The sequence below is a fragment of the Phyllostomus hastatus genome, unplaced genomic scaffold (genome assembly GCF_019186645.2).
Source record: "Phyllostomus hastatus isolate PE091 unplaced genomic scaffold, TTU_PhHast_1.1 phas_scaffold_1674, whole genome shotgun sequence".
Classification (NCBI taxonomy): domain Eukaryota; kingdom Metazoa; phylum Chordata; class Mammalia; order Chiroptera; family Phyllostomidae; genus Phyllostomus; species Phyllostomus hastatus.
This window is the reverse complement of record NW_025334011.1, coordinates 13,663,563-13,676,603: the sequence shown is the minus strand read 5'-3', so window position 1 is coordinate 13,676,603 and position 13,041 is coordinate 13,663,563. Positions and strand designations below refer to the sequence as shown.

General features: G+C 39.2%; 1 protein-coding gene across 2 annotated transcripts in view; it reads left to right on the top strand.

The window, feature by feature from the left end:
* The window catches only part of PDSS1 (decaprenyl diphosphate synthase subunit 1), a 42,266-nt gene that overhangs the window by 11,972 nt on the left and 17,253 nt on the right, over window positions 1–13,041 (top strand). For both annotated transcript variants that reach the window (XM_045857748.1, XM_045857749.1), the window contains exons 5-7: window positions 3,799–3,940; window positions 6,696–6,807; window positions 6,904–7,013. In XM_045857748.1, coding sequence (XP_045713704.1) covers window positions 3,799–3,940; window positions 6,696–6,807; window positions 6,904–7,013 — 364 coding nt within the window. The remainder of the gene's footprint in view (window positions 1–3,798; window positions 3,941–6,695; window positions 6,808–6,903; window positions 7,014–13,041) is intronic.

Genomic DNA, 13,041 nt, shown 5'->3' with positions numbered 1-13,041 from the left:
CCAGGTGTGGTTCTGCTTGTTGAGAAAGACTGAGGACAGCATGGGTCTGGCAGAGCAGACCAGAAGGTGAGGAATGACACATTCCACCCTCAGTACTTCAGGGACCCAAACTCATGGCAAGTCTGTTCAGTTGCATGTAAAGATAAAGTCTATTTGAGTCTGTAGGGATGTAGTGTTCAGCATACTGAAAACAAAATGTGGACTTTTATCAGGGAACAGTAGAGAAATGCAATTCACATCCTGAGAATTGTATAGAGAAAGACGGAGAGACTTCATTTGCATTTTTTTAAAATCCTCACCCTAGGAATTTAGATTTGTTGATTTCAAAGACAGGAAGGGAGAAAGAGAAAGAAAGATCAGTATGATAGAGAAACATAGATGGCTTGCCTCCTGTACGCGCCCCAACTGGGGATCAAACCTGCAACCTTTGTTGTAAGGGACACACTCCAACCAAGTGAGCCACCCAGACAGGGCTCATGTGCATTTTATTAACTAATGAGTTTCTTCAGAACGAAACTGACAAAGTTCTGTTCGCATTCTTTCAAACATATCCTTTGAAAGATGAGTTCCAAACTCCTTCAGATGTGGAGGATAAGAGGAAAGAAGGGTCTCCCTCCCGTGATTGTGTTTCTCAGGGCAGGTGAGCCTCTCTGCTCATGGGCTGCGAAGAGACTTGGGAGGGTCCTCAGCACAAGACCTTTGAACTGATACTCCCAACTTTCAGGTCACCTTTAGGAGAGGACAGACTTGCATTCCGTTTTCCCACCCTTTATCAGTTGATGTAGCAGTGAGCCAGCAAAGGATGAGCCTATACCAGAGCCCTTCTTAAGAAAATCTTCCATTTGACTTACAGTAAATTAAATGAATGCTCCCACTAGACAGAGCCATGTTTCCAACTTTTGTGCATCGGATTCACCCGGCATGCGTTTTAAAAATGCAGATTCCTGAGCCCCACCATTAGAAATTCTGATTCACTATGTCTGAGCCTCAGTCTGTATTTTAAAGAGTATTGGTTCCAACAAGGTGGTCCAGGGATAGATATGTAAGAAATACCGAGTATGTCAGAGTTCCAGCAAACAAAGTGAAGCACTTATTTTTAGAATTGTCAGGAGAGATAAACAGAAGAATATTTGAAGTAGAAATAGAGTCTTTTGTATACCACTTGAAAACTCTGTTCATATATAACTTCCAGATTTAGGAATAGAAATTTCTCTGTCTCTATTGTTAAAGTGAAATTTTTGAACTTTTAAAATATATTTGCTTATCTCCTTTATTCCAAACCACGTAATACATTGCCAAGGTTCGATTTTTTTTTATAGACAATTTGTCCTCACTGGGAGTTGTAATTTGTTTCAGACTTCACATTGTGTATTAGTATGAATAGGGAGAAATAGGGAGAAAAAGTATTTTTTTAAATCATATGTAAGCTGGCTGAAGTGTACAAGGGAGGTCATTATATTATTATATCTTTTTTATCTATGCTTCAAATTATTCATTATCAAAGTCTCATTTTTAAATCTAGTGAAAGAAAGACAAATGTGCTGAGGGTGTGAATCGCGCCATGCTCCCGCAGTGTGATGTAGAGAGGACCCAGCCAGCCTGCAGGATGCCGGACCCCTCTTCTCACGCCTCCTGCCTGCCTGCCTGGCTGTTCTTAGCACCTCTTCGAGAAGCTGGGAGGGTGGGGCGGCTATTTCACAGCAGGAAGTAGAAATGGTGCCCAGCTTCTTGAAGGCACAACTCAGTTGGCACTTCAGAGAGTTTGTCTTAAAGATCGTGTGAGATTTTTCTGTAGTCTTTAGATTTTGGTTATCTGCCCCCCCCGCCCCCCCCCCATTATGCTGTGCTCTGGATAAGCAGTGGCAGTATTTTCCAGATACAAGCTGACACACGTTAAGACCTAATTGTGTGGGGGAAAGTACATTAGATAAAATTATAAAGCATCTAAAATGCAATGTTTGTTCTATGTAGGGGCTATATCAGAATGCCAGATAAAATTCTAAGCAAGAATCTTTTTTCCATCTGTCAAGAACTTAGCCATGCAAAATGACATTTTCATATACTTACAGTGTCTGTGAAATTTAAAAATATTTAAAGAAACCTTTGTTGTTTTAGTATCTTCACAAAACCTCTAGTGTCTCAGTGAGGAACCCCTGTCTGCTGACATAGTTTGTAGTCATGGAAGTGGTACTCAGTGTAGGAATGTATGAGACAAGCTAGAGGCTTTAACTTTTTTTTTTTTTTTAAGGTAAGTTCCACTACTAACCAGTAGGAAGTATATATTTTATTAGACCGAAATCCAACTGAGAAAATATTCTAAAAAATAGCCTTTATATTAAAAAAACAAAACTGTAAAAGTCTGTATCTTTTCCTGTGCATTCAATTCAAATAAGATAGGGCCCAATAAATATATCTGAAAAATGCTTAAGGTCCAAGCTTCCCACTCCAGCCTCTGTGGGGGTCTCACCAAGAGATTCAGAACAGGCTCGTAGAAGCCACCCAAACCTCCATTCTGTCATTTAAGAGAGTGGTTTTATACGAAGACCTGTCCCTGTCCTCTTTGCTTTACTCTTTCCTCCTTAAAGAATGTGTTGTGATCTGGAAGTACTTAGAACTGTTATGATTGTAACCTATTAATAAATAATGAGCAGCACTTTACAATTGATTTCCGAGCTAAAAGCTATTGGAAGGTTCTGAGGTTTAGTTCTAAAATCTTGGGTCAGAGGAGCCAGCAAGCCATCATATTATACAATTATATTTAAAGCAAGATCAGATGTTTTCATGCTGATTTAGTGTTTGTAGGTAAAGTCCAGCATCTTCAATGTAGCTACACTTCGTTTTTCATTGCTTTCTCCTGGGTCTCAGGAATCAGAATGAGCACTTGTATCTTTTACATCTGTTCACACTAGGTTTTTCAAGAAAAAGTCATGCTTTAGTATCCCTCTCACTTTTCTCCCCTCTAAGAGATAAACTGATGATATTTGAAAAGTAAGCTATTGAAGTAAGTGAAGCATTTGATTAACATGTTTGAGTCAGGCATATGTTCTGGGTTCAAAGAATTCAGTGGACTATTTCCCCAGTTTGATTTTCTTGAAATTCAGTGTTGTTGTTGTTTTTTCAATTCTCATAGATCATGATGGTGATAATGAGGATTAAAAAGGAACTGGGGGCCATTCCTTACTGGGGGCTGTAAAACTCAACATCTACGTATCTTCTTGAGAGTATTTATCCTATAGTTGGTTTAAATCTGGGAAATGAAAGGAGAAATTTCTAATGTAAAGTTTAAATACAAATCAGAAGAAATTTTTCACCAAAACTCTCTCTTGGTTATGAAGGTCTTCTTGCTAAACAGTTAAGAGCATGAAAAACCTTGAACATAGTGACTGCAGGTTCTCTAATAACACTTTTTTAGAATGCTTCTCACCTGTCTTCCCCCTCCACCCCTAAAATTTAATTGTAACCTAATTGTAAACTTGACAACTGACCAAGACCAGTAATATAAGAAAGATGATTCTTGAGCCTGATGGTCAGATATCTATGATGTTTTTCTCTTTTTGTTGTTAACCATACGAATTCTATTTCTTAATTAATGTTGTGTCCATAAAACAATCTTAGCATGAAACAAAATGTAATCCTAGTGATAGAAATGTCTCTGTAGGGAAGCTAGAGTTTTTCTACGGTTTCTCTTAGAGAAATAAAATTCTTTGTCCTAGATCTGATGTCCAGTTTTCACAAGATGATTGCTGAGGAGGTTATAGGCAGCGTCTCTGTTAAAAAGCATTACTTTCTGTTAACTAGAGATGTGCAAGCCAGCCAGCGCGCCATAGCCTTAATTGCAGAAATGATCCACACCGCTAGTCTGGTTCACGACGATGTTATTGATGATGCAAGTTCTCGGCGAGGAAAACACACAGTTAATAAAATCTGGGGTGAAAAGAAGGTATGTTTTTTCTTTGTTTTATCTTATCAAATCACACACTCTTTGGATTACATTTATTTTTCATTTGTGTCTTATTAAAAAATTATGCATCCTCAAATGTGGTCTTCCAACTTTCAGAATAGTATTCATGTCTTCTCTTTATACAGATATTCAATGATAGATAATACCGTAGAAAAATAAATAATATTTCTGGTTATTCTCTGTTTTCTATAGAATTCCTTTTGATTATAAGGGAAAAAAATTTCTGTAGTTTTCCAAAAATCGTATTTCATGTAGAATCACACATTGTACTTTTGGGTTCAAATTACTCAGTTCAGTTTAGTTCTGCAACCACTTATTGACTGCAGTGTATGAGTGTTATAAAACTTTTAAAAAACTTAAGTAAATAAAAGTTTTAAGATAACAAATTCAAAACTATATACCAAAGGTACTCTTTTACAATGAAAATTTTACCTTTTGATACAGAGGCTCTATAATTGGGATTGGTTCACATACTGTGTCTATATTTTAAAGCATATTTCTATATTATTTTATTAGCATTTCTTTAAAAGGGTGTGCAAAGTGGACAGTTTTGTTTGAGGACATTAAAACATGGTTGAAGAGTGGGAATGCAGTTGAACAAATAAAAGTAAAGACGTGCAGGCCTCCTGGGAGCAGCCGCCTCCCAGCGCACACGCGCCACCCTGACAGGCCGGAGCACAGACAAAACACTCATGTGAAAGGCTCCCTCTCCTCGCTTCCCCCTTGCTCACATGTCGATGGTGCCTGGCTCCCGCTGTCCTCTAATTGGCCTTATTAAAAGAAGAAATACATGTTAATTGTTATCTTCACATGCTACTTTTGCCTTAATATCCCTGGCTTTGTTGTATAATTGAGTCCTTCCATTTCACTTGTAAAGTTTTTATTTCAAATTTTACAGAAAAGGTTTTGTGTTCTGGTGACAGAATTCCATACCTCAGAACACTGGTAAAGAGGGGTCGAGTTTTGTTTTAGAAAAGTCGTAGGTAAGTTTATGATGTCTCCTGCAGTTAGCTAGCTATCTGTGTTTGGGGCCTGTCCTAAAGCCTTATTTGAGCTCTTGGATGAGGAGGATTAAGAGAACAAATTAAGGTCTTCTCCTTGACCAGTCCCCTCTGTGACTGCCTTCCCTTTGGGGGGCCTCTTTCTGAGTGTGGTTGAAAAGAACATCTTTCCCACTGCCCTCTGCCTCCTTGAGGTATGAGACTGCCCTGCCCTGCCCTGCACAGGGTCACCTGCCAGTCTTCTCCCCTTTTCTGCCTCTCAAAACTACTATCTCAGACCTGGCTGAGTAGCTCGGTTGGTTAGAGCATTGTCCCCATACACCAAGGTTGTGGGTTTGATCCCCTGTCAGGGCACAGACAAGAAACAACCAACGAATACATAAATAAGTGGAACAACAAATCAGTGTTTCTCTCTGTCTCTCTCCCCGTCTCTGCCCCTCTTCCTCTCTCACTAAAACTCAATAATAAAAAGAAAAGCTACTATGATATCAATTTTAAGAAAATCCTATTCATACAGCAACTCCTCTATGAGCCCCCATTACCCTGCCAGGGTCACCAGCCCCGCCTTCCTTTAACCCCTCACTTCACCCACTTCTAGTGGCTTCAGTTCCATATGCTGGAACTTTCAGCCTCTAGGATCCCCAGGGCTAGAAGAGGAGAAAGGTAAAAGCCTAGAGATCTGAGCCCTGTGCTACCAATGATGTAATACAGATGGACGGGTCTCTATGTGTATACATGTGTCATAACTATAAAATGACGATTAATTGATAAACATAGTGAACATCACTAATTTTAGATACTAGAAAACCAACAGACAATATAAACTTTAAAATATGGTGTAAAAATTCTATGAATTAAAATTTCTTTGAACTTAAGCATTTATAGATACTCTGTAACATAACACTTAGGCATATCTTTCAGTATGCAAGTTAATGTATTCGATTATAGCATATAATTCAATCATGTCTACTTTATAATTAATTGCAAATACAGTATAGACATTTATTCACAATCTAAAGAAAATTGGAAAAACATTATGTAGTGTTAAGTGAAAGAAAAAGATTATGTGTAGGAATGAAAGACAGTGTAACATATTGCAGAGAGCATTGCCCAGATTCCTTGGTTTAGTTGTCATTGAAAAAGTGTGTATTGTGCCCTGCAGTGGGGCAGGCTAAGTCCTCCCTGGGATAATTCCCAGTCTGAGCCATTGAGGAGTTCAGTAAATAGGAAATAACTGATTGAGGGAAAGTGTGCAGGCAGCATTATGTGACTCATGCTGTGCCCCCGGAGGAGAGAGGCATCTAATCAAACTGAGGGATCTGAGTGGACTTCCTGGAGGTGCCATCTGAGCTAATTATGCAAATAAGTGCTAGATGAACAAAGGGAGGGACTGTGGGGGCAGAAGAAGCTGTACGTGCTTAAGCACAAGAAGATGGTTTTAGGGAAGAGTAAATGGTCCAGCGCAACTAAACTGAAGGCAGCTGCCTCTTGGTGGGGCCCGGGGCCATCTTTGACGTGGAGAGCTAGGCTGGGTAAACTCTGAGAGCCAGTGCATGTCAAACAATGTCCCAAATCTGCTACTGAGATTTACAAGCTCCTTCTGAGCAAAAAGAAGGGAAAACATCCAAGACTCCTTCCTCCCATTCTGTTTGTATCTTCTGAGAAGTCAACTTCATTGTTGGTGCCATTGTTCTGACACTTTTCTCTAAAAGCTTTTTTTTTTTCTTTTCTAGGCTGTTCTTGCTGGAGATTTCATTCTTTCAGTAGCATCTATAGCTCTGGCACGAATTGGAAATACAACTGTTATATCTATTTTAACCCAGGTTATTGAAGATCTGGTGCGTGGTAGGTTAATTCTAACTTTTCTTCTTTTTTTATTCCAATTTACACTTAGCCAGGCAATAAAACCATGTCTCAAATGACCCTTTTCCTTCTTTATAGGTGAATTTCTTCAACTTGGGTCAAAAGAGAATGAGAATGAAAGATTTGCACACTACCTTGAAAAGACCTTTAAGAAGACCGCGAGTCTGATAGCCAACAGTTGTAAAGCAGTATGTACGTTCTGTCTTTTTTCAAGTTTAAAAAAAAGCCTCACAGCTCTTTCTTGGAAGCTAATGATCCTAGAAAAAAATTCACTGAAGAACTTTTAAAATAGTAACCAAAACACCAAGAGGTCTCTGAGAAAAGAATTAATCCCCAAACAGGGGAAACTGCTATGGTTTTCGTGTTTCTGTGTTCCTTTGCTCCACAGACATTCACTTCTCATCATTCTCCCTAAGAGTTTCATCAAAACAAGCTTTAGTCACTAAATCTAATTTTTAAACTATGTTACCTATCGGACAACTTATGAGTAATTCTTCTCATGATTGTTGTCCCACCCACTATTTCTGACATTTTTACCTTTAAAAAGTTATGAAGTGCTATGTTCTTAAATATAATATTTACCCAAAAGAAATGTGTAACTATAGTATTGGATTGTACTACTGCTATCTCCTTTTTTAGGAATAGTAGTTCCTCCCATTATTTTTTACATGAAATATAGACAAGCCATTTTCTGCAGGATATAAATTGTGAGCCGTGACTTTTTTTTCCCCGGCATTCTCTTTGGCCTTTCCACTATTCTCCACATACTTTTCTTTTTTAAAAACTCAGCATTATCTTTAATCTGTAGGCTAAAATGTGTGGTGTTCAGTGCTACCCTATAAATAAGGGTTCTGTCCATGAAATTATCCCTGTAACGTGTCTCAGCCTAACAGATGTAACAGACAAAACCTGGGCAAGTAATAGTCCTTTGTAAATAAAGCAACAAGAAAGAAAACCTGTAAGGGGCAAATGTCAATTGCTGTCACGATGCACTTTTTAATCCTTACCAGAGGACATTTTTTTCGTTGCTTTTAGAGAGAGAAAGGGAAACATCAGTGTGAGAGATTGGTTGCCTCCTGTATATGCCCAGATGAGGGATTGAACCTACAACTTTTCAATTATGGGATGATGCTCCAACCAACTGAGCCACATAGCCAGGACTGTCATGACACACTCTTAACACAATTACAGTTAAAGAGCTTTTCCTCACACCTCTCAGGTAAATAAAAATCCCTTGCCCATAGTGTCTCTATTTGGAAAAGTGTTAAGAAATGGATAATTGTGAACCAGAAAAGAATAAGGACATTTTCTTCCTAAATAAGACCTATTTAAACCCTAAGGACTGTGAATTATGTAGAACATGCTGGCCACAATTTCAGCCACTTTTGTCTTTATTGAAAGGGCTATTTTTTTTTCCCAAGAAATTGCAAACTTTTTTTAAAAAAAGAGGTCCAATCAAAATTTGATAGGCACTGAAATGCCAACTAAAAGAATGACCTGTTTAAAATGGGCACCATGGCAGCCAGCCTTGGTTCACAGCCTGGCCTTGCTTGGGCACCTCTAAGCCCAGCACATGTAGCAGCCAGCTGCAGATCACTTTGTAGGTTATTCAGTGTGACCCCAGACAACACAGGTGGTAACTGACCTTGGACATACCAATAGCAATCAAGGCTCAACTACAACAGGAAGATGTACACAGCCTATGCAGTAGGTGCACCTGGAGTGCTGAGCTTGGGTAATAGAGAAGGCTGTACCTGGGCCATACAGGACATCTACTACATTAGGCCACTCTACCAAGCCTGGGAGATGGAGCAGCTGTATCTGACACATAGAAACAAAACACAGGGAGGCTGCCAAAATGAAGACACAAACATGGCCCAAAAAGAACAAAATTCTAGAAAAATAAACAAAATGGAGATAAGCAATCTACTAGAAGCAGAGTTCAAAACATTAGTTATAAGGATGCTAAATAAACAGTGAAGACCTCAACAGCATAACAAAGGACAAGTCAGAAAGGAAAGACACACTAATTAAAATAAAGAATAATTTACAGGGAATCAACAGTACAATGGATGAATCAAATCAGTATTTGGATTATAAGTAAACCAAAACAACCAATCAGAACAGCAGAAAGAAGAAAAAGAATCCAAAAAAAATGAGGATAGTGTAAGGAGACTCTGGGACAACTTTAACAGTACCAACATTTGCGTCGTGGGGGTGCAGGAATGAGGAAAGAGACAGAAAGAAATTGCAAACCTACTTGAAAAAATGACAGAACTTCCCTAGCTTGGTGAAGGAAATAGACATACAAAGTCCAGGAACCACAGAGTTTCAAACAAGATGAATCCAAAGAGGCCCACACCAAGACACGTCATAATTATAATGCTAAACATTAGATGCAAAAAGAATCTTAAGAGCAGCAAGAGAAAAATCGGTTACCTGCAAGGGTACTCCCATAAGACTCAGCTGATTTCTCAAAAAATTTTGCAGGCTAGAAGGGAGCATGAAGAAATATTCAAAGTGATAAAAAGCAGGGACCTACAACCAAAAATACTCTACCCAGCAAAGCTATTATTTAGAATATAAGGATAAATAGCTTCCCAGACAAGGTAAAGCTAAAGGAATTCATCACCACCAAAGCAGTATTATATGAAGTGTTAAAGGGTCTTCTTTAAAAGAAGATCAAAATTATGAGTGGTAAAATGGCAATAAATACATATCCATCAAAAATTGAATCTAAACAACAAGCAGAACAGAAACAGAGTCAGATACAGAGAATAATTTGATGGTTGCTCAATGGGAGAGGGTCGGAGGTTGGGCCAAAAAAAGTGAAGGGATTAAGAAGTACAAATTGTAAATTACAGAATAATCATGGGAGTGTAAAGTACAGCACAGAGAATAGAATATATATATGTGCACATGATCCATGGACATGGACAACAGTGTGGGGATTGCTTGAGGAAGTGGGGAAGAGCCACAGGGGGGAAACTGGGACAGCTGTAATAGCATGAACGAAATATAATTTTAAAAAAGTAAAATGGGTGCTGTGCCCTTGTTGGTTGGAGCATCATCTCATACACCAAAAGGCTGTGAGTTCGATGTGTCTTTCCCTCTCTCTGTCCCTTCCTCTCTCTTTAAAATCAATAAACATATCCTCAGGTGAAGATTTAAAATAAATATAATAAAATAGGCATCAAAGGTGTTCCATTAGTTGATGGCCAAAATTTCTGTGAAGATCAAGATCCATCCTCACAAGGCATCGTAGTGTGTTCGGTGAAACTCCTTGATGATTTCAGCATCCGTTAGAAGCACGACCAGGTAGAGAGGCTGTTGGAACTAGAAACACAAAGAATCATTGTCCACACTCAGCACGCATCCCATAGGTACATAGCAGCAGCACCACTTGGAGCCAGAACAGGGACTAATGCACTCCGTGATTGAATCCTTTGAAGGGATCAAGGAGATGAGCCCAAGTCATCAAAGAAAGGCTTAATTGTGGTCAGTGTCCTTTGCTTAGGAAGTCAAAGACACTATAGCACATGTATCAGTTTATAAAGAGCACCTTGTTTTTCACAGATTAGCATTAGACAGTGGATATGGATGTTAACATGGCTTGGCCCAATTAAAAATGAAATGTCTTATGCTGTCCACTAGGAGGCATGCTGGCATCATCCCAGATCTGCCCACTTACATGGGATTTACTCCTAAATTCTGAGTAAAAGTTTCTGTATTTAAGTGCCTATGGGTAGAAGTATCCCAGAGGTGTTAGGTTTTCAAAATTGCTATTTTTATGTAGCCAGGTATTTAAAATGAAAATATACATGGGCTCCCAAAGAATGAATGCAAGACAAATTAGAGATGCCAAAAGGAGGGGATAGAGAATTTAAACATCAGATTATTACAGGAGATGTAATGAAATTCCATGATGTTATGAAATGAGAAGGAAATTTGGCAGCTTATAGTTCATTCTACTAAGGACACCATGTCTTCTGCCATCCCTGTTTTTAACCACTCATTGTATTTTAGTAAAAATACTATTCATATCTTTTTAAAATAATATTTTATTGATTGTGCTATTACAGTTGTCCCATTATTTTTCTCCTCTTTATTCCCCTCCACCCTACACCCTCCCACCCACCAGCATCCCCCACCTTAGTTCATGTCCATGGATCATACATGTAAGTTCTTTGGCTTCTCCATTTACCATGTATTCTTAACCTCCTGTTGTCTGTTTTGTACCTCTGTTTGAACCTGTCTATTCATGCCTCTTATTCCCTGTACTATTTCCCCCATTCTCCGCCCACCCCCTCCCCACTGATAACCTGCCATATGATCTCCATTTCTGTGATTCTGTTCCTGGTCTAGTTTTCTTAGGTTTTTTTGTTGTTGTTGTTTTAGGGTCTGTTGTTGATAGATGTGTTTGTTGTCATTTACCGTTCATAGTTTTTATCATCTTTTTTTTAGATCAGTCCCTTTAATATTTCATATAATAAGGGCTTGGTGATGATGAACTCCTTTAACTTGACCTTATCTGGGAAGCACTTTATCTGCCCTTCCATTCTAAAAGATAGCTTTGCTGGATACAGTAATCTTGGATGTAGGTCTTTGCCTTTCATGACTTTGAATACTTCTTCCTAGACCCTTCTTGCCTGCAAGGTTTCTTTTGAGAAATCAGCTGATTGATAGTTTTACAGGAACTCCTTTGTAGGTAATTGTCTCCTTTTCTCTTGCTGTTCTTAAGATTCTCTCATCTATCATCTTGGGTACTGTAATTATGATGTGCCTTGGTGTATGCTTCCTTGAGTCCAACTTCTTTGGGACTCTGAGCTTCCTGGATTTCCTGGAAGTCTATTTCCTTTGCCAGATTAGGGAAGTTCTTCTTCATTATTTTTTCAAATAAGTTTTCAACTTTTTGCTTTCTCTTCTCCTTCTGGCACCCCCTATGATTCAGATATGGGAATGTTTAAAGTTGTCCTAGAGGTTCCTAAGCCTCTCCTCATTTTTTTGAGTTGTTATTTCTTCATTCTGTTCTGGTTGAATGTTTATTTCTTCTTTCTGCTCCAAACCATTGATTTGAGTCCCAGTTTCCTTCCCTTCAGTGTTGGTTCCCTGTACATTTTCCTTTATTTCACTTTGCATAGCCTTTACTTTTTCCTCTATTTTTTGACCATACTCAACCATTTCTGTGAGCATCCTGATTACCAGTGTTTTGAACTCTGCATCAGATAGGTTGGCTATCTCTTCACCACTTAGTTGTATTTTTTCTAGTGCTTTGATCTTTTCTTTCATTTGAGCCATTTTTTGTTGTTGTTATTTTGCCATGCCTATTACATAGTAAGTGATAGAGCCTTCGGTGTTCTCCAGGGTGGGGCAACCCACAGTGCTGCATTGTGGTGGTGTGTTGGGGGGGAGGGGTCAGAGAGGGAACAGTGCCACTTGCTCAACTCTCAACTGGCTTTCAGCCACTTCCCTCGCTACTCACAAGCAAATTGGGCCCTTCTGGTGCTGATTCCGAGGTGGGTGGTTTTGAGTACATTCTAGGACCCTGTGGGTCTCTCCACCAAAGTCCCCTGTGAGGCTGGGAGTTTCTCCCACCGCTTCAACCCCCCCAGGTTTTTACAGTCAGAGGTTTTGAGGCTTTGTTTCCCTGTGCTGAAACCCTGGGTTAAGTAGTCTGTTTTGCTCCCCAGTTGTTCCTCCCAGCTTATCTGTATGCAAATGTGAGACCGCCCAGTTTGCCTTGATGAGAGTCTTCTCTACCCTGGTTGCCTGTCTCCTCCCCTCCTACCAGTCTGGATGTATCTTTCTAACTCCTTGGTTATGGGACTTCCATACAGTTTTTCTGGCAGTTCTGGTTATTTTTTGTTTTTAAATTTGTTGTCGTCCTTCTTTTGGTTGTACTAGGAGGCAAAGTGTATCTACTTATGCCTCCATCTTGGCCGGGAGTTAGAAATAGTATTAAAATCTAAGAGAGGGCTGTGTAGGATTGTTTTGTGACACTGATTAATATTAAAATAGAAGCAACCTTAGATGATTGCCTATTTATTTATATACATAGTGATGCCAAATACATTCTGTAGCTTACCAGTGAAGTATATGACTTGTTCTCCAGAAAATCTGATGGGAGTAAGACCTGAGAGGTCTGGTTGCCCATCCAGTGTTATTCTGTGCGACAGTGGCTGAGATGGGATTTGAACCGAGAACTGTATATAGTAA